Genomic DNA, 22,729 nt, shown 5'->3' with positions numbered 1-22,729 from the left:
CTACCTCTCCAATCAGTAAGCAATGTCTTGGGACAGGACCCCATCTACCTTTGCATCCCTCAAAGCTCCTGTCTCTGTGTGGGTGGAGAATGTGCTCCAGAAATACTCCTTTGCTTTGAACTACATATTGTTTCTGCAGGGTGATCCTGTAAAAACTTAAATCAGGTTACGTAGCTACCTGACCTAAAAGCCTTCAATTGGTTTCCCCGACAGTGGATTCCGACCCCACCTCCCTACCACGGCCGGCAAGGTCCTGCATGACAGGGCTCCTGCCCCCTCGTCCCCAAGCACTCCTCGACCTTCACGTGCCCCAGGCCACCTGGCTTTCTTTCTGTTCCTCCAATACCACAACTCTTTTCCACCTCGTGGTCTTTGCTGTTTCTTCTGACTGGAAAACTTCCCCTGAGCTCCTCCTGTGCTGGCTCCTTTTCACCCTTTAGATTTCAACTTAAATATCACTTCCTCAGTGAGGCCCCTCCCAGACCATTCTATCGAAATCTGCATCTCCCCCTGCATAAGTTTACTTTCCATCCCATCAGCTTATTTATTTCTGCCTAGCCCATCAATCTAACATCTTGCTTATTTCTTTTCTTTACTGTTGATTTTCTGACTCCTCTTACTAGAATGTAAGTTCCCTTAAGGGCAGGGTTTCTGTCTGCTATTGCTCATTATTGCCCCACTAGTTCTTCCCATTCTGGCATGTGGTAGTCTGCATTTCTTGTCCCCTTTACCACACACTCTCTTTCCTTCTGCCACATGGCTGGCAACATCCAGAAGCTACCCAGCAGCTGTTTCATTATCCTGGGTGCTGGAATGAGGACCTCAGATGACCCATGAGGAAAATGCAGCACAAGGGACAAATCTTTTTTGTTTTAACCCACAGAGATTTAGAGGGTTGTTTGTTATTGCAGCATAACCTAGCTTATCATGACTGATGCATCCGTCTTTCAGTGACACTGTATCGGTGCCACCTAGAACAGTGTCTAGCTTACAGCAGATTCTTAATAAATGTTTGTCAAGAGATTAGGAAATGCAAAATAGTCTATATAAGTTTCTAGACCGCTGCTTCAGTAAACAGATGATCTGGATAATTACTAGACTAAAAGTACTGAGATACTTAGAAAAAGTCATGGAAGCTTTCAGTTAGTGATGAGATGGTCAAGGACGTTTAGAATTGACGAACAGAGCTATTGGTAGCTCTACTGACTAACAGGTACTATAGTGTTTAAGCCAATATGTTTTACATAGTCATGCCTGAGAGAATAACAAACTTAGAAGCTGCAAAATTCTTCACATGCTATTCACGAGATCAATGTTTGGAGGAAGACCCATCTGAGAAGCTCATGGATTTTGTACCAGGAACCAACTCACATGCGGGGTCCCTTACGGAATCCCATCATATCTGTAGAGCAACTGAAGGCCACCTCTGTATGTTTCAGGCCTTATGAATTTCTTTCAGCACTGAATCACGGAGGCAGAAGATAGTATGGATGCTTAGAGAGAGTAGACTTCTGGGCAACGAGAGAGGCAGTGTGCATGGTGGTTAAGGCATAGGCTCTAGAGCCAGCATGAGTGGTTTGACTCCCTGCTCATCTCCTTACTGACTGAATGATCTTGGGTAAGTTACTTGACCTCTTTGTGCCTCAGCTTCTACATGTGTAAAATAGGACAAATAATAGTACCTATGGCAAAGGGGTATGGTGAGGATTAAATGCATTAACAGATAAAACACTTGGTACAGTGCCTTGCATATAGTAGGTATTCAGTAAAAGTTCATGTTTATTATTACAAGAACTGCTCCTTCCACCAAAGGATTCTAGTACCCCCCAGGATGCTTACGGGCGGGAAGCAGAGTATGATCTGCATTCAGTAATACCCTATGCAAACAAGTTCCTAGACCTACACCGTGCTGAATGTAAAAGTCTCTGCAATTTTGTTTCCTCCCGTGTAAAGTTATAAAGGAACAGGTTTCCCTGTTTACAGGCTTAAGGATCTGGATGAGGAATCTTAGAGACCAAGGCTCTATGTAGTTACCCACTCATTGATGGAGAAGAGAAGAGAAGGAATGATTTAAGGTAGTGTATCAGTTTACAAAATCCCGGCCAAACTTTGGGAGGAGAAAGAACTAATTTGCTAGTAGTAACTGTAATTTCTATGGAAATATAGCAGCTTACCTTCATTTCTAGCTCTTGGTTTGATGCAGGTAATCCCTGAAGTTTTGCTTCCAATTTGTACATAAAACTGAACGAGTCTGGGGGAAAAAATCCCAAAACACTTCAGTTTACTTACAAATAGATGAGCTCAGAAGAGATTTAGCCCTTTGTATTTTGACACATTAAAAAGTAAAACTCCTATAATTCTTAGGTACTACTTTTAAATTCGAAGGGCATATGACAAACAGAAACTACAAAGATTATATAGTAAGTTAATTCTGTAACCATTTGAAAAAGTTAATTAACATGACCATTAATTTTATTCTGGAATAATTACTGAAACAAAAGGAAACAGTTTAATTCCACTTCATTGCGACAGTCTGATATGATTTAATGAAATCACTGAAATGGGAATTCCTTTAAATTGAGATGATACTATCTTTGGAAACTCAGGAGGAAAAATCTAACATTAAAAAGTTGAATGCTGGGACCTCCCTGGTGGCGCAGTGGTTAAGAATCTGCCTGCCAATGCAGGGGACACGGGTTCAGTCCCTGGTCCAGGAAGATCCCACATGCTGCGGAGCAACTAAGCCCGTGCGCCACAACTACTGAGCCTGCGCTCTACAGCCCGCGAGCGACAAGTACTGAGCCTGCACGCCACAACTGCTGAAGCCCATGCGCCCTAGAGCCCGGGCGCCGCAAATACTGAGCCCACGCGCCGCAACTACTGAAGCCCGCGTGCTCTAGGGCCCACGTGCCACAACTACTGAGCCTGCGTGCTGCTACTACTGAAGCCCGTGTGCATAGAGCCCGTGTTCCGCAACAAGAGAAGCCACCACAGTGAGAAGCCCGCGCACCGCAACGAAGAGTAGCCCCGGCTCGCCACAACTAGAGAAAGCCCGCATGCAGCAATGAAGACCCAATGTAGCCAACAACAACAACAAAAAAAATTGTTAAAAAAAAAAAAAAGTTGAATGCTGTATTTGTTTAGGGCCAGATAGTTACCTGTATTACTGATTTAGACTCAGATGGTTTAATTTTTCACAACTGACACTCACTCAGTGTGATGTAAACCATGCCTCAGTCCACAGTAAACCAACCTACATGGCAGGCACACCTCTGTGAGAAGGACTCAGAAGGAAGGGGAAGGAGATTGAAGGCAGAAAAACTATGACACAGAACCCCAGATTTTAGTGAGAAGAAGGTCTAAAAGTTTCAAACATTTCTTTAGTTTCCTTTCTTTCAATTCTAAAATAGTTTGATTAAAAATAAAAACGCACAGTTTTATTTTAGGTGTGCTACTATTTCATTTGCCCTTAAAACTAAGCAGTTATTTATTTTACCAGTAGGTGTCAGTGTAGGTATTTTGAATTTCTGGAACAGTTTTCAATAAGTGAATACAAATAAACTTAGATGAACGGGGGTCATGACATTTTTGGACACAGAATTTAAAGTTGAAAAAAATTCTTTGTTTCTCCTGGCATATATTAAAATTAATACCAAATAGTCTTCATAATAACACAGAACTTTAGAAAACCAAGCTGACATATATATTAGGCACACAGGCCTTGGTGATGACTGTACACTGATTAATGAATTGGAGTATACGTTTTGCAGAAACTGTCTATTTTATTATAAAGTTATGCTTTATTTTTATATATCAGAATCTATATAGAGAAACATTACTATGTAAACCCTCAATAACAGAACAGAGTGTTGTAGGTTAGAACACATGGCACGGTAAGTACTATGTTCATGGAGAAGTATACCAATTAACTATTCACCTGATATTCCTGGTGTCCAGAGGGATGGTCCTTGCTTCCCTTTTTCCGGGGCCACTGAAGTACAGAGACTTGCCATCGTTAAGTGTTCCACAGCCCGTTCCAATCTGGCCTCCGGTTATCTTGTACCACAATGGGCTGAGCTTCCCCTCAAACCTATCGAACATCTCACTGTGGTTAGGGACAACAGACACACAGGTTCCTTGTGTGGCTTCCGAGAAAAGAAATACACAGGAGAGAGGTTTTGTTAAAATCATGAGACACTGGAAGGTACATTCAGTGCATGGGCAAAAGAAGCATTGCCACAGGTGTTAGAGGAAAGAAACCACATCAAAATTTGAATCTCCCAATCATCTGCCTGAAATACAGCCATCACTTCTAACATCAAAAACACTATTCTGCTCCTATAATTTTAAATTTTTAAACAGAGAGACATCAGGAACCACACATTTCCATGATTCTTGTTACTCAGAGGATTTGTGTAAACTGAGAAATAGATTTTGTCCACAACAAAACTGGTTCATTTGTTCTTTGTATTAGTGGATCAATAAGGGGAGTTAATCCCAGATTTAAAAGAAACACCCTGAAACCATGAGTGACAGCACTCTCTACAGAAGGCCTGCAACAACATATGTTTGTCTTTGGTCACGCACCAGATGAAGGGCAGAGCACTGAAAAGCTGGGAAGGATCCTTTGAAGTTCCCTCCAGGAAAAATTCTATAAAAAGATTTCGGAGCTTATAATATTTTCTCCAATTTTACTCTTTAATCTCAGCTTCCTTTTTATTTTTGCTTGTAGCAACATCCAAGGGTGACTGTGGTCAGAAAATACTTCTCTTGTAAAGTTCTCTTTTGGCAGTCTTGTATTTATCATTTCATAAGTTGATTTTTACTTTAAATGTATACAATTACATTTTGTATAAAAGCAATGTAAAGAGTACAGGCAGCCAAGTGGTTAAGAGCTCGGCTGCCAGGTTTTGAAGCCTAGCTCCAGTAACTCCTAGCTTTGTGACCTTGGGAGAGTTACTATACCTCTCTGTGCCTCAGTTTCCTCAAGTATAAACAGGGACAATAACAGTACTACACTATAGGGTTATTTATTGCTAGAATTAAATGAGGTGAAATAAAAACACCTACTATAGCGCCTGGCATGAAGTACGGACTCAAGCGATGTTAATTATTTTTACTATTACTAATAAATAAATATACTTTAGGAATGAAATTTGTGTTGTCATGCGTTTCCTTCTTAGGCAGTTCAAAACTACAAAATATCTCAGCACCTCATTTGCCTGGGTTACAAATTCCTACAATTAGGACTTAAAGAAGAACAAACTCAGAATCTATTTCCTTGGAAGAAGTAACATGAAATATAGTAACTAGAGACGGATATTTTACAAACAAATCATCAGACATGTCTGCAGCCTTACCAGTGTACCCCAGGTCACAGAAACACACCCCTGAAACGCAGTCCCCATGGCCACTGCAGTAACTGGGACAAGGCTCTGATATGTACACGCCATCCAGACCAAAGGGAGGCACGTTCTTCTGTGAGCTGCTCTCTTGGATCCATCGGAATCTGGTCTTACTGTTGGGAAAAACAGCACAGGTGTTTCTTGTACCAGTATCTCATACCAAAGCACCGAAATACAGAACGTTTCAGAAAAACTCAAGAGAGATTTAATATTTATTTGGAAGTCACATTCACTTGATTGGTCACTTAACCTTCATAAGGTGTCTCTCTCAGATCTTTCTCAAAACGTCTTGATTTTTTCTTCAGCATAAATGTTTCAATATCAGGAGGATCAGATAAAGAAGATTCTGATGGCTAGAAACATATTATAGGTTTTTGCTTGTACATTTTTAGAGGCTATTTGGGAATCTTTGAAACCATCAAACAGAATGTTCTTTGTTAGGACGAATAAGGGGACTCTGGCTATTTGCCATTCTCATGATTCTGGGAGGACTGACAGCTCTATTCCCACCTGTTGCCTTCCTTGCCCTCTTCTTCTTATCTTCAAATCTCCAAGATGCTCATTCTATAAACTCTTAGCAACCAGCTGGGCTGCCAATGAACACTAGTAACTGCCAACAAACAAAAGGGGGACCTGGTCCCAGTGCTTCAAAACCCTGGAACACCAGTGGCCTGGGCTACTGCCCAGTCCTATTTTCCCCACAACAGTTGTGAGGTTGCCAAACTAAAACTTGTCCCAGTTGCTTTCTAATCTTTCCAATCCCTTCAACACATCTCTTTTCTTTTCAAATATATGGAAATCCACACACATCTATAATTTCATACCAAGAAAACACCTCTTCCTTCTGAGTTCTACTAACATTAAAGAGGGAAGATGGATTAGGTTATCTGGATACCAGTTAATTTTGCTGCCAATATTTATAGACTTCTGAGTGAATTCAGTCTCTTAGTAAACAAGAATAAAGAATCTTAAAGATTAATGAAGATTGTCAAAGATAACTGTAGACAAAGGTTCCTTTTCCCCTCTATTATTGTGAAAATAATACAGCAGTATCAGAATGCATTTCTTTCTGGCTCTTCAAATAGCTTTGGTAATTTGGCAACACTGAATCATAACCCTGGCTTTTTTTCATTATTTTAAGTTACCTACTTTTAGCAAATTTGCAAATGTAACCAACGATGTTGTTTACTAGGTTTAAAAGTTTTCAGAGATTAATTTCTATTAATGCAAGTCTTAACACATTCTTCATTGTGTCAAGAGGAAGGTGAACACATCTTTTATTTACTTTGGAAATAATTCAAAATATATTGGTCTTATTTTTTAAGGCAAAAGACAATTGAATTGAAGATTAGAAAAACAGAGCAAAACCAAAAAACAGAAAGGAAAAGAAAAAAGTCATGGGCTTTGGGAAAATTCCTCCCAATAAAGTTGTAACATTATTTAGCCTGTGAAGATATTTTTCCTTTCAAAGGAAATAAATGGAATTGATGAACAGCATCTTTTGACAATTGCTCGTAAGAAAATGGTAAGCCCTCTATGCCCCTTCCAAAAGATAAGCTGCACATCTATAATAAAAGAGGAAAACATACCAATTCCCTGATAGAAGTCTTCTTTAATTAGAAGTCATACTTGCCTTTTCTTTTATGTTTCTATAATATCAATAGAACCCAGAGAAACATGGATCTATGATTTCTGCCACATGGAAAGTGAAAAAAGAGGTAAGAATAATTTCTTTTCTTCACCTAGGCTCTCTCACCTGGGCAAGATGAGGGCATCTCTCTATCAACTGTTCTGTTTCATGGAAGAAGCAAGTTCAGACTGAGCCCCAGAAGCATTCAGAAAGTTGAAGAATCCCAACTGTAGGTAGAATTCTAGAAGCTTTGGTAATTCGATAGGGAGTGAAGGGTAAGTAAAGTCCTTTGACCCATCTCTGATTCTTGGGGTCCTGTAGTTTTCATTATAAAAATAAAATAATCAAGGTCTAGTCTGGCCAGAGAGATGAGGCACCCTTGTTTGTAGATTCTAAGGCTGCTATAGACCCAAGAAACAGAGTAGGCTGTTAGATACTTGAGAAGGCAAAAGACTTCAGGAGCTCAGTATTAAGGCATCCATATTTAAAAAAAAAAAAAAAAAGCAAAATGACTAATCATTTGATTAATAGGGTGTCCAGGACATGGTGAATTATAGCTGAGAGTCCTAGCTGGAAGCCCATATTTCAGAGTGAAAGGGCAAGAGATGGCACCTCTTTTACTTCTTTTAATCTTTGTTAGTTGGCTTTTAGTTGGAAGGTACAAATCAAAGCAACAAAGATTTCACTGATCATGACATAAGCAAGCTTTGCTTTATCTCCATTTCTCCAAGTTATGCCTGGTTCCTGATGCCTACTGCTTTTCTGTTCTCTTAGGAGCACAACCTTGGAAATGAGTACAAGTAATTTAGCAACCTCAGGGCTGCTTGAAGAAGAGGAAGAACTAGTAAGGAATTTACAGAAAAACATAATCATAGACCATTGGAAGAAGGGAGGAAATAAGTAGGCCAAAGTTAGCTAATAGCATGTCTAGATTCCACATAGTTAATCCCCCCCTTTTTTTTTAAATAGAGGAGATGTAGCTTTAAAATGATTAATATTATTAATGTGTGTGTGCACATGCGTACATGTGCTATTCATATCTTTTCAAGGAGACACAGCAGAATGCAGAACAATGATTTCTTGCTGAGCAGCACTGAATTTATTTTGGAAAACATATTTTAGAAAGGGAGGTGTCTTCAATTAGCTAATCATCTGTTGCTGGTCCTTATTCTTCATTCAACCAGCATTTACAAGTGCCTATAACATGCCAGGCGGTGCCAGGGCTGGGCACACGATGCGGAGCAGAATTCCTGCATGGTCCCTACCTTCACGATGCCCACAGTCGAATGAGAAGACACATTTAATCAAACCCCTGCACAAAAAAATGTAAACGTGCAACTCTGATAACTATCACCATTAAGAAGGACATAGAGCCAGGAGAGCATGTAGTCTTAGAGGTCTTTGACCTGACAGTCAGGAAGCTCTGGGAAGGTGTTATAGGACGTGATGATTGAGGAAAAGACAGAATTTAATCTTATGTAATTTAACTAGAAATAAACCACAGTGCAATTCGACTATTCAAATGGTTGAACAAAACTTCCCCTTTGCCCTGCATGTTCTAGATACGGAACAAGTAAAAGGTAAGACTCTCTCTCTCTTTGTTCTCTTCCCCAACTGCCACCTTTGTTCAAAGGATGCCTGAGTGACCAGGAGAACCAGTTTCCCCTCCCCCTTCCACCACCACACTTCAGAGGGGTGTTGCATCTGCCTCTCAAACCAGGAAGGTGCACGTGCACCTGCTTGCCCTGTGATAGGTGGTGGTGGAGGAGACATTCTGCAGCATAGTAAGCAACGGTGTTTCTAGCCCTTTCCAGAGACATTGACTTCTTGCATTCTGCACAGGGAGCCTAGAGCAGGCTGAGGGGCAGGCTGTGTGGTTGGAGAGACAGTCAGGAGGGATGTACCAGCACATATTTACCACCACCAGTGTCTCTCCTCTGTAGGCAAGAACCAAGAGACGTAACATGAGCACAAACTGCTCCTTTGAGAAAATCAGCTTCGAAGTACTCGTCAAAGAGCAACGTTCTAGTAACTATTACAAGCATGTTGCCTTGTGGCAAAATAGCTCCAAAGTTTAACAATTTTCACACTTAGAATTCTCAGCTTTCCAGCACTGCATTTGGAGATTTCTGAGTTTAACATATTGCAGAAGAAACAACAACAGCTTATTTACTTGGGTTGAAGTAGAAACATGTTTACTATTCTGTAGCAGAGAGCTCTCCATCACAAATGCCATCCACCAGCAAGCTGGACGGTATTCAAAGGAACCACGAAGCCAGATCCTAACGAACAAGATTTCTTCTTCCAAAAGCTGAGGTCCAAGAAAATATTGATAAATTGGGAGCCTCAACATTTTGGCTCACTTTGTGATGTTAAGGACAACCTTTTCTTATTTCTCAGATGTGGCTTTACCAACTGGGTGTTTCCACTCAGCGTCAAACAAACTGCAGTTTCAGATTCAACTTTGTATTATCTGGCTTTGGGGTATTGCACCAGAGGTGTGTTCCTTGGCTCCTGATTCTATTGGCTTCTTTCACAGTGATGTCTTCCAGCATCCTGGTATCCTAGTCATTGCAGCAAAGATGTAGCCCCTGATGCACTCCAGCTTCATGGCATGCTGCACTTGTCTATTTGGAAGAGATGTGGTTGGGCCACAGTTTCAGAAAAGCATAGGGAAGAGGAAGGCAGTGGTGGAGGAGAGAATTACAAGGGCTGCACTGTTACATGCCTAGCTTGAAATGGGCAGAAAGCAGGATGAAAGGGCTATTTAGCTGCAAACACAGATATGTTCTTATGGACAGATGTCTCAGAGGATGAAGCCTAGAGGGTAGAACCAACAGTTGAGAAGAACAACAGATTAGGGAACCACTCGTAGGGAGCAGAATTGTCTCAATCAAGAAAACTTTCTTATCCTGGACATTGCTCATGGAGGAGGGAACCCTAGTAACAACAATCTTGCTAGCTTTCAGAATTCCTATGAGCCAGTGGTTGCTATGTGCTTCCCACTCTTTTTTTTTTTTTGAGTTGGGGTGTCTATTGTGTTTATCTTGTCATTGTCTCACTGTTGTATGTTGGGTATGGGTGGGGTAGATAACTTGTTTTTTTTAGGTCATAGGTCTACGGGTCAAGAGAAGCCATATCCAGGGAACTCTGACTTGACAGAAATCATGAAATGAGTGACTTAGTACCTGATGCTGTGATGAGATGAGCGTTTGGGGGTTTTGGGAGGAAAGTGAGTACATCTGCCTGGGGGAGACATGAGTCATTAGGGCTAGGACAAACTACGGTAGGTTGTTACAACAATGCCCCCCAATGGATCATACTAAATCTTCTTCTACAAGACTTCCTTGCACTTCCTATCAAAAAGGGGAGTCTGTTTTCTCGCCCTCTGAATCTGGACTGGCCTTGTGACTTGCTTTGACCACTAGGATGTGGCAAAGAAGACAGGGTCCTGGCAGCTTCTACTTTTGTTCTCTTGGAATTCTGGAACCACCTAATTGTGGAAACTGTTATGAATACTGGGATGAAGACCAGTATAGAGAGAAAAGTCCTACTAATCCTAGACACTAATCAGCCTACCAATTGAATGCAGCTACATTATAAAGCTTAGGAGAGACCAGCAGAAGAAATACCCAGCCAATTCCATAAAACCATGAGAAATAATAAACCACTGTTGTCTTAAGCCACTAAGTTTTAGAGAGGGATGTTGCATAGCAATAGGTAACTGTACAAATATTATCCTAGGCTCTACTGAGGAATATGAAAAAGGAATAAAGATGATTTTTAAAAAGTAATGCATCTATGCATTCCTGATCTTTTTGCCTTCCACTGGTTAAGAGATGACATGGTCTGGAATAGCTGCCTTGGATCCAGAGATAGAAGTTGTGTGTTCAGAATGGCAGAGACACCCTGTAAACTCTGAAGTCTTCACCTGTGGACTATTATGCAAGAAAGAATGGATTTCTAACTTGTTTAAGTCTTGTTAAGCATTTGTATTTGTTTCTCTGTTATAGTAGCTGGGCCTGTATCCTAACTAAAGCAGAATGCAAGTCAAATTATTAAATTTCACTAAAGAAGGTCAACTCATCAACTCTGCCACATACACATCAAATCATTTGAGTCCCTCTTTGATACATAACAAAGTACACTGGCATGTAAAGACAAAAAAATTACTTATAAGTTGACTTGGATCCGCTGACTGATAAATCTTTTCTTGGAACAGTTGGCATTTAAACATTATGTTCCAAAGTTTAGTAGATTACCACACAAACTTATACATCCTGACCATACAAGTTTCTTACCCATTTGGGAAGTCTGTGTACCAAAGTCTATGGTGTAATTTTTGGAGGTATGCACATCTAAGTATTGAGGGAGGCAGATGAACACAAGCAGCATATCCAGCTAGATGCAAATTTGGTGATCAATTAGGTGAAAGATTATAGACAGAATGGTCTCTACAAACATTAGAAGTAAGCCACTCCTATAGATTTTCTAGCTTTTACCACTGTATCAGTCAGGATGAGATAGGTTGCCGGGGTAACATGCAGCCCCTAATCTCAGGGGCTTAACCCAACAGAAGTTTATTTCTTGCTTGTGCTATAATGTCCAGTATAGGTTGTAAGAAAGTCTGTTGATTGTAGACACTCAAGGACCCAGACTGATGTAAGTTTCATCTCAAAAGAGGCTTTCATGAAGCAGAGAAGATAGCAAAATGCACATGAACTCTTAAAGTCATATGTTTAATTTCCACTCACATTTCATTAGGCAATGCCAAACTTTATTTTTTTATATAAATTTATTCATTTATTTATCTATTTATTTATTTATTTTTGGCTGCGTTGGGTCTTCATTGCTGTGTGCGGGCTTTTTCTCTGGTTGCGGCGAGCAGGGGCTACTCTTCGTTGCGATGCACAGGCTTCTCATCGCGGTGGCTTCCCTTGTTGCGGAGCACGGGCTCTAGGCGCGCGGGCTTCAGTAGCTGCGGCACGCAGGCTCAGTAGTTGTGGCTCGTGGGCTTAGTTGCTCCATGGCACGTGGGATCTTCCCAGACCAGGGCTCAAACCCGTGTCCCCTGCATTGGCAGGCGGATTCTTAACCACTGCGCCACCAAGGAAGTCCTGGCAATGCCAAACTTTAAAGGGTGTGGGGAAAGTATAATCCTACCATATTCCAGGAAGGAAGTAAGCTGGAAATATTGATGAATGGCACTAATGAGTATCTCAACCATATATTAATTTACATCACCAGCAGTGCAAGTAGTCTTATAATACCATCTTAGCTCTGCACAGAAATGCTTTGACTGAGTCACAATTGAATGTTATGTTCTAGGATTCAATTAAGAAGTGTCTATTTGAAGAATGCTTCATCTTTTGAAAAATTATAGAGTTAAAACACTGATTTTCATGTTACCTACTCTACCTGACACAAAGATACGTATACGTACTATAAAGGTATTCTAGAATACTGAGTGTAGAAAAAAGTAATTCTTATTTTTTTATCAGAATATATGTATTTTCTTTCTTTTTACCCAACAATGAGAACCAAATGACCCTATCCCCTGACCTCCCACACTATGTCCTAGCTGCCAGGAAGCTAAGAGTTAAATTTGTTGCCCTATTACTGTAACTAATTTGCTTCAAGTTCTTGATCCATTTATCTCATCCTTCTGTCAATTGATTTTAAATCTTTTTCTCTATTGTTTTAACTATGTATCTTAATGGTCATTTAAAGGGATCTTTTATATTTTAAGATATCTCCAATTGTCTATTTAAGGAGGCATTACATTATCAAAAATCTCTATACAGTGAAAGTCTGATACGATAATGCCTTATAACTCCCTTAGCTTTTAAACATCTTTTGTTCAGGGCTGTAATCCAGTGCCCAGAACAGAACTTGGCACAGGTAGGTGGCTCAATAAATATTTGTTGAATGAATGAATGGATGAGTGAGTGAACTTTTTCACAAGTATGAGCGTCATTTCCTCAAGAGTCCTTACAGCTAGAGTTTATGAATTCTTTTAGGTTATTGAGATATATGAGATGAAGATACTGAGATAAATATATGCTCCTCAGAAATGGCAACTATGGCACATAATAAGAATGGTCACTTTACCTGGATGCAAGAGACCTTGGAATAACAATGGTGATTCTCGTCCATTCTTCAAAGTCCCCTGTGTGATACAGGGTGGGCTCACTCAGTTCTCTGGAGTTTCCTTCACATCCTTTGCCTGCAGAAGCTGGGTAACAGCCTTCTTTCACCAGAAACCAGGACATCCCAGCATCGTGAGAGTACTGAAGAAGAACTGGGGCAGCGCTGCTGAATTGATTGGCACACCCAATGTTTAGCTGTTAAAAGAAAAGACAGAATTATACAAGGATTTGGTTTCAAGTCATCATTTAACAAATTAGGTGCTACAGCCGTCAGGGCTCTTTCTACTGAGTTTGCACTAAATTTACAATGATAAGACATGGGCAGCTCAATTCCAACCAAGACCCTTCCAAAGGTTCTGGAAATCTCTGTATAGGCAAGCAATAGGTGCTTTTCAATAGAAAGCAGGACCAGTTGCCCATTTTGTGGATTTCTTGAGATTATAGAAGGGAAGAGAGAAGCACAGATGTGACTGGAGTCTTGGACAAAAGATAAGATGCCAAGAAACTGCTTTTTTTTTGCTTTCCCAGATAGGGGGTATAAACAGAGGGAAGCAGACGATAAAGAGCTGCCCTCTTCAGAACATGAAGGTTACTGAAGCTGTCCTCTGCTTTCAGTGGAACAAGCAATTTTACTCTGGTTTCTTACAAAAGCTCAGTAAGAAATCATTGTCAACTTAGATGAAAGAGCTAAGTTCTTGTCACAGCATCAAATAAGCAACATAATCCAGAAATAAAACTATTACTCTTCTGTGTACTTGTGTAGATGATTGTCATCACAGGATTAACAATATTCAAAAAAAATTGTAAAAACATGCAACCTAAATCCCAATACCCTAGCACAACCATTTTTATTCTTCTGTTTTCTCTTCTAAACTTTACAAAGAAGCATATCAATACCTAGAAGTAGTATTACTGAATCAAAATGCAGAAACACTTTGAATTTCCTATTTATACATGTTCATTTTTAATCACTTGGGTTCAAATGAATCAGTTTTACACAGCACTCAGTATTATTATGATTTTAGACAGTTTCTTTCTAAATTAATAAATATATAAATGATTGTATTACTGTTTTAGTTTATATTTTTTGATAATTGTAAATGTCAAACTCTTTTCCTGGTATTTAATTACATGCTATCTTATATAAATGATCTATTCATATCTTATTTCATTTGTTGGTTGGTGCCACCATAGAATTTTATTGTATAAGACTTTATAACTAAGAATAGTCAATTTTTATAGAAAAAAATTGAAGAACTCAAAAGAACATAATCATGACCAAAAAATAAAGGACAAAGGAAAGGGAGGCCCATAGGCAAATAACACTGGGTCAGAGTTCAAGGGCCAACCAGCTTATCTTTGTGACTATAAGGTAGCTTGAGCCAGTCTTTCAAAAAAAGGAAGACTCCATATTTTCCTTAATTCCATGCTCAGAGCTAGAAAGTGTCTCTCAGAAGGATTTACAATATGGCTAGTGGCAATTTTATTGTGATTCATTTATCCAAGTTTACATAGTTAACTGTCAAGAAAATAAAGATTTGACCCTCTCAGATGCATGATTACCTTTTGTAACACAAACCCTTTTATTATATTACCGGTTAGTAAGCACAGCCTTCGGTTGGCATGTGGTGACAGCATTCACACTGGGCACACATAGTTAGCTTTTTGTCTTAGAATTATTATCACTGCCACTGTTTCTAAAGTAAGCAAGTCGATGGAACTTTCAGTTCTGTGACATCTTTGTGATTTTTTTTTTTTTATTGGCCTGCCTCTTAACTGTTGATGTTTTCTAGAATGCAGTTCTTGGCTTTCTTACCTTTTTACTCCATACATGCTTCCTAATCTCATTCACAATCATAATTTCAGATTCCTTCTGAATCCCTGTGACTCCCAGATATGGTCTGTCTCAGGTTCTCTGCACAATGTACATAACTACTTCCTGTGCATCTGCCCTTCAGCAATCCACAGGCATCCCTAAATCCTATATTTGCAATTTCAGTGACTGGAGCCAGAAATGTGGGAGTCATTCTAGAATCCATTCTATCACCCAATAGGTCACCCAAACCTGTAGACTACACACCTTTAACATCTTTCAGACCCATCCATTTATCTTATAATCCCAGGCTATGCCTTAATCTGGCCTCCTCATTTCTTACTTTGATAACTGCTCTAGCATCCTCACTTTACTCAACATATGCCCAGCAATCTGAGTACTTCTCTCTGCCTCCTCTGCTATCCCACAGGTCCAAGTTCGCATCACCTATTACTGGGATCACTGCAATAGTTGCCCAGCCAGTCTTTCTATCTCTGCCCTTGACTCTGCCAGTGTACTCGCAACACAGTCACCGGAGTGATTCTTTAAAAGCCTAAGTCAGAGTATGTCACTCTTCTGCTAGCCATTTAATTTAGAGCAGAAGTCAAAGTCTGACCTTATTTTTTTCTACCTGTCTCCCCTTGCTCACTTTGCTCTAGTCACAGTGGCATCCTTCTGGTTTCTTGAACTTTTCCAAGCACACTCCTGCTTCAAGGCTTTTGTCCTTTTTGTTCTCTGTGCCTGGAGTGCTCTTTCCCAGATAGCTGCATGACTCCCTCCTTCACTTTTCACAGGTCTCAGATTAAAAGTTATTTTATTAGTGAGGCTAACTTGACAACCTTTTACAAAATAGTAATTATCCTCCACCATCCTAGTCAAACTCTCTATTCCTAGTTATTTTCATAGCCTAGAACTGAGCCCGGAACATAGTAGATGCTTTATAAATATTTGCTGAATAAATGAATGAATGTACTTGTTGATTCCAGTTTCTCCTCCTGTTAAGTCAACAGAATGATCTTTCTAAAACACAGGTCTGATTTTTACATTCAATGGATTAAACATCTTCCATGATTCATCGCTCTTGGGTTAATATCCAAGTGACTTAGTGTATCATATAAAGCCCATTAGGACAAACCTTATCTCTTATTTCTGTGGCAAATACTCCAAACTCCTTAAATTTCTGACATTTCCATTCTCACTTGCACTTTCATGTATTTTCACATATTTGCACATTCTCTTCCCTCTAACTAGAATCCCCCCACCCCCTCCATTTTTCAGCTGGCTAAGTCTCTGTATTTCCAGAAACTTCCAATTTCAACTCATCCATCCATCTATCCATCCATTTATTCAACTAACAGATAATTTTGGAGCACCTGCCATATGCCAGGAACTACGTCAGATACTCCTATAGTATCAGAGCCTGTCTCTACCACAGCACTCCAGCGACTGTACTGCAACTGTTCACTTTTCTGGCTCACTTGCTAGTTTCTGAGCTCCTTAAGGGGCTTGGGCTATATTTCTCATCTCTATATTCCTAGAGCTTAGTGTTGACACATGGCAGGCAGTCACAAAAACTTTACCAGCACCGTGCCTTTTGGAAAAATAACACCAAGTTCTTATTACAGATCCCAAATATACATTAATTATCAATCCCCAAATCACTCATATTACATATCTATTATCAACTGATAGCCACAAATCAACAGTTTTCTGCTGGTGTGATTCGAGAATTCTTAGGCATTATGCATTGTTGCTAGTTGTTTAAGTACTTGAAACATTTAATAATGTTTTCTCTATTTAGATTTTTAAACTTCAGAATACCACCTTACAGAGTTCAACACCTACACTATCATGATTTTGTGACTAATTAATTAGAAAACGTGCCAGATGAGAAAGAGCATATTTTTCTGGCAATGTATTTGCTATTGCTGTTATTTTGTTCCCATTTTAGGTAGTACCAACAAATTAATATAGAGTCATATACTGTTATTAGTGTTCTTTCCATGGCAATTTAGCATCAAAATCTAAACATAGAAGGACATTTCACTAATCATCTTATTTATGACTGACTTGTTTACAGACCTCTGGAAATTATATTTGAAGAGCTTCCTATAAACATCTGATCTCTTTAATAATTCCATTTGTAACTTATTTAGGATCTGCATCCTGCCATTATGTAAGGACCATGTAGTTGTGCTGGCTCATTGAAACTGCATTACTTTCAACCCCAGAATTCACCAATGGGATTTTATTATAAACACAATGAAATTTTGATTAGGGTTCTGAAAAAAGAGCTTGTCAAAGTAAATACTTGTTATACATATTGACATGTTAGCACAGAAAACAAGCAGCTTTTAAGAGAACAATGAAAATTAAAGTAAAAATTTACTCAATCAAAGGAAGACAAATTGTTTGAAAACCCCATAGTAAAAACATAAAATTACTCATGAGTCCAAAAAGCACTAGTAAGCTGAAAAGGAGAACTTATCCATTACCATTCAGAAGCGTGGTATTTATTAAGTCACAATCAGATTGAAATCCTCAAAGTCAATCTTTCTTTTTAATTCTGGTAGAGTTCCATGAGCCCTTAAAGAAATACAATGACATAGCCACAACTTCTGGGGCTCATTAAAAACTGACAAGCTGTTTTCCTTATGGGTAGAGCTAAAAAGCTTTGCCATTCTAAGATTGTTGGCAACTTTGTTCAGATGAGTCCCTACTTTACTAGCATATGAATATTTTGTGTTCTTTGTGAATTTCATTTATAAATCTGGAAGACGGTTGCTCCTTAACCTGCAAGAAGTTTGTGCAGGGCTTCCCTGGTGGCGCAGTGGTTGAGAGTCTGCTTGCCAATGCAGGGGACACGGGTTCGAGCCCTGGTCTGGGGAGATCCCACATGCCGCGGAGCGACTAGGCCTGTGAGCCACAACTACTGAGCCTGCGCGTCTGGAGCCTGTGCTCCGCAACAAGACAGACCGCGATAGTGAGAGGCCCGTGCACCGCGATGAAGAGTGGCCCCCGCTTGCCGCAACTGGAGGGGGCCCTTGCACAGAAACGAGGACCCAGCACAGCCAAAAATAAATAAATAAATAAAATAAACTTGGAAACATGTTAAAAAAAAAAAAAAAAGTTTGTGCATAAATACCTTAAACTGCAGCACATATCCAGGCTTCAGCGTCAAATCTCGAGTTACTGCAAATCGATCCCCATCTGATTTTCCAAACACCATGGCTGATGGCGTGGCAGAGCAGAAAGTTTCATTTTTAACCATTCCTTCGTTAGCCAACATCAACCACACACTCATTTGATTCATAGGGTAATCAAAAGCCGGCTTCTCATAAAAGTTCTAATAGGAACAACACAAACAACACAGAAAGGCAATTTGGTACCTTTGAAAACAAGAAAGGAATTTTCAGTTCATGGCATGCAGGGCCATGTACTATTTGTATTTCTAGGAAAATACAGCAGACTCTCTAAATTAACATTTTTTTTTTAAACTGCCATGAACTTTTTCTCCTGATTATTTAAAAACTGAATATATTTTGCCACTGTGTATCATTTCATAAACACACTAATAATCATATTTAATGACTTGGCCAAACTTTCTAGTCTTGTTTTTTGTTTTGTTTTGTTTTTTTAAATATCTAAATAATCTATGAACTAGTAGCATAGAGAGGTAAAAAAATTAAGTGCCAACACAGAAAACTAAATTACATGTTCAAGTGTCAAGCACTAAATCCTTGGGGGAGTGAGTAGTTATTTGATCCCATCCTCTTTTACAATTCTATGTCTTCCTGGAGTTCAGACATAATGAGAAGTACCTGGGGTAAAGTTGGGTTGACAACTGGGATGATTTGTTTTTGCTTCTCGGACAGAATGATGATGTCATCGACCGCCCACTGGTCATAGTCCTCCCCTGAGAACACAGGCTGCCACCAGCGGAAACTGGTGCAAGGGGTCTTGGCAGCAGCCGGCAGCTCCAGATAGACAAATCTGCATAAAAGCAAATCATTTAGCGCTGGGAAAGGAAAAGCTGTGTTTTTCTTAGCAGCTGTTAAAATAACACGAGTAGCAACAAGAGAAGATTATGTTTTGTTTGATCTCTTGGTATTTTTGTAAAGTTTCTAAATTTAGACAGATCAGACAAGAGGTTTAAAGTTGTAAGCAAGTTTAGTCCTGATCCTGGTTTTTCCATTTGGAATTGTATCTTTTGGAGGCAAATATTTCAACTGAGTTTGATTCACTGAACAATGTCTTTTGACTACTCTGACAATGGCCATAACATTTTAAAGAAACCCTTAGAAAAAGCCGTTCCTTTGTATGTTATTGCATTAAAATTTTTTTCATGGCAGTTCTTACTTATTGGGGGAAAACATAAATAAGCATTAAAAATGAAACATAAATCACCCATAAGCTACCACATGGGGTTGGCCTCTATTAACAATTTGATGTATATCCTTAAAGCATGTAATCTTTTACATAGGTGAGATATATGTATAATTCGGTATCTTACAGTTTAAAACTTAACATTATATCATAAGCACATTCTCATGTCAGTAAAGTAAGTTCTTAAGATCATTTTACCGTTTATATAATTTTTCATCACACAGACATGCTAGTATTTATTTCACCTTTCCTTATTATAAATAATTCTGTGGTGAAAAATCTTTATGCATAAAGCTTTATGTATACCTCAGTTTATTTATTTAGGGAAGATTCTTAGAAACGGAATTACCAGGTCAAATAAACTGGTCATGTTTAAGGCTCTGGACTTTTCCAAATTCCTTTCTGGGAGGGTCATGATGGTTTGCAGGATGACATGAGAGTGCCTGCCTTGCTGCTCCATGTGGAGAGAGCACTTGGTGTTATCATTAAAAAATGACCATTTGACTGTTGAAAAATGGTATCTTTTTTATTGCAACAGAGGTTGGATATTAATCATATTTTATTAAACATATGTCTTCCCTGTTGTGTAACATCTACTCATTCCTCTTACCCATTTTTCTATTGGGATCTTAGTGTGTTTCTTGATAATGTGTATAAGCTCTTTAAGGGAACACTGATCCTCTATTTCTCATATTTGTTTCATATATTTTCTCAGTTTGCTTTCCTTCTTTTCATTTTTTTTCTGTTTTCTTTGAAATGTATGTGTTACATGTGTATGCAGTTTTACATCTGTATGTAGTATATTTCTGTGTAAGCAGTCCTTTTCTTTGTTAATTCTTGCGTTGAATTTATATTTAGAAAGTTCAGGTCTTTTTCCAAGATCAGATAGCAACCTAAATGTTTAAATCTTTAACCAGTCTTTAACAGTTTTTGCTGATGTAAGGTGATAATCTAAATAGATATTTTTCCCCAAGAGCCTACCCATTTTTTTCTAACACCATTTGACTGAATAACCATTTCTTTATCATTGATAGTTGATGTGTCTTTTTTTCATATATAAGTTTGTACAGATACTCTGAGTCAATTTCTGGGTCATCTATTTGGCTTGATTGTTCTATCCATGCACCGGTATCATTCCACTTTAATATTGTAGCTTATACAGTATGTTTTAATATTGTGCAGGGCATCCCTCTATATTTTATCAAAAGTTTAAACTATTTTTCCCAGTTTATATTTCCAGATATAAAGCTCCCCCCCCAAAAAAAATACCACTAAGATTTTGATTGGAATAGCATTAAATGTAAATTAAGAGATTTCTTCATATCACGATGTTCAGTTTTCCTATCCAGGGATGCTGTATTATTTTCCATTTATTTGTTTTCTTTTATATCTCTGAAGGAAGTTTTGAAGTTTTATCGTTTCCTTTACAGAGATTCTCAGTATTGTTTCTTAAACTTATATTTATTTATGTATTTGCCATCATGGGGTCTTCTTCTGATATCTTCCAACTCAGAATTTCTTAACCATTTTAGTGTCATAGAACTCTTTGAGAATGTGATGATATAGTTAGCCCCTAAAGAAAAACTCCCTTAAATAAAATGGAATATCTCTGGAATCTGAAAAAGCTAGTGAATTTTTGTTTGTCTGTATAGTACTCTAGTTGCTTTACTGAATTCTCAGTAATTTCCAGATTGACAATGCTATTACTTGGAAAAAATAATTTGAATAGTTTTAAACTGTTGTTTAAACCAGTTTGGCCCCATTATCAATTCCCCTTCTACTGTATGGGGGGAATCTCACCAGGCTCCATCTCCCACCCACCATCCCTGGCTCTCTCCCTGGATGTTATGACTCTTGGTAGACCTAGTTGCCTCTTCTCTGGTTTCCACCTCTCCCCCTGTGTGCCTTAGAAGAAATGGTTTTGGTTGGTCTGTCTGCATATCTAATTGTGTTATATTATGGAGAGTTATGTCACCTTGAAATAACTCAATGTTTTAAAACAGCAAATTTATGAACCTTCAATCTACAAAATAGCTCTATTGTTAGTATTATATCTAAAATATATTTAATTTGTAAGAATTGGATCTACATATTTTTCAATAATTTTTTTCCAATAAAATAAGGTTCAGTTGTAAAATGCAAAACAGGGTCATTAGTATGGTAAGGCTTAATAATAATCAAGGAGATAATTATTATTATCACACTGGAAGGAGATTGGGGCTGGTTACCTGGGCTTGCTGAAGTCTGAGAAGTACATCTCTGCCAGCAGGTGCCACTGGATGCCCCCATTGTTGCTGTACTGGAGGAGGATGCCCTCCTCTCTGCTGTCGGGCTTGTTGCACGCAGCACTCTCTCCACCGATCTGCATGTAGAACTGGACAAAGTCCACCCAGGAAGTATCCAGATCCCAGCTCACCAACCGTCTTTTTCCAGCCTTTCGGAAGAACAGAAAAATCACAGATGCAGTTATCTGGGAGCAATTAGTTGTTTCCGTTTCAAATTCATATGAGCATCCTAGCACTGTGTGGAGATGATCTTATTCTCATTTATTGTTGAGAGGAGAAGGTTATGCCATTTAACTGCTCCTGGATCCATTCTGTTAGTCTCTACATCACTGACTCCCAGATTCGGTTATGAGACCCTTGAGAACTGCTAATTCTACCAAAGGGTACTCAAAAGTCTTTACAGCAAAATTCATTTTAATTAAAACACTCCCAGCATTCGCTTTGGAAATCTCCAGGCAGAGTCATGGAGAAGAAAGACCACATACATACTTTGAAATCAGTTGGAGCTGGGTTTGAATCTCAGCCCATGATTCATGCTGTTCACTAGCTGTGTGACCTTTCTGAGCTTTTATTTTCCTCAAAGTTATAACATGGGTAATAATACCTTCCTTACAGGGTGTTGTGACAATTAGATGAAATAATATGTTACATAACTTGCCTAGCACACGGCATCTCTTCCTGAGGGGACAATCTCTCAATAGATATGCCCCGGCCCTGGGAATTGAGGTAAAACAGGCAAGACAGAAACTTCTTGACAAAAAGAGAGTACTGAAGTCTCTCGGGCTCCCAGTCAGTCTATTTCTTGGAAATAGAGTGGGGAGGGATCATTAAATAAGTTTTTGCAACAATTAAATGGTCTCTTTGTGTCTTAAAAATGTTAAAAACTTCCTCAAATCCAGCAACTTGCTTCTTCTGCTTAGTGCATCCCCTGCCTGTCACAGTTCTGTTGTGAGGTATTAGGTACAAATTGACAAGGTTTGTCATCATTTCTGTTGCCTGTAAATGGTTTCATGCTAACAGAATTGAAAAAAAGTTTGCTGATAAGATTCTTTCACCCAAAC

The 22,729-nt window shown here is 38.9% G+C and overlaps 1 protein-coding gene across 3 annotated transcripts in view; it reads right to left on the bottom strand.

The window, feature by feature from the left end:
* Window positions 1-22,729, bottom strand: part of RELN (reelin) — a 529,312-nt gene that overhangs the window by 88,483 nt on the left and 418,100 nt on the right. For all 3 annotated transcript variants that reach the window (XM_082399695.1, XM_082399693.1, XM_082399694.1), the window contains exons 25-31: window positions 21,612-21,817; window positions 18,819-18,990; window positions 18,143-18,343; window positions 13,147-13,379; window positions 5,361-5,518; window positions 3,938-4,145; window positions 2,175-2,251 (exon numbers count right to left, since the gene is read on the bottom strand). In XM_082399695.1, the coding sequence (XP_082255821.1) occupies window positions 2,175-2,251; window positions 3,938-4,145; window positions 5,361-5,518; window positions 13,147-13,379; window positions 18,143-18,343; window positions 18,819-18,990; window positions 21,612-21,817 (1,255 nt within the window). The remainder of the gene's footprint in view (window positions 1-2,174; window positions 2,252-3,937; window positions 4,146-5,360; window positions 5,519-13,146; window positions 13,380-18,142; window positions 18,344-18,818; window positions 18,991-21,611; window positions 21,818-22,729) is intronic.

Source organism: Balaenoptera borealis (genome assembly GCF_965194805.1).
Source record: "Balaenoptera borealis genome assembly, chromosome: 7".
Taxonomy (NCBI): domain Eukaryota; kingdom Metazoa; phylum Chordata; class Mammalia; order Artiodactyla; family Balaenopteridae; genus Balaenoptera; species Balaenoptera borealis.
Note: the sequence above shows the minus strand (reverse complement) of the source record. Positions and strands in the feature narration are given on the sequence as shown.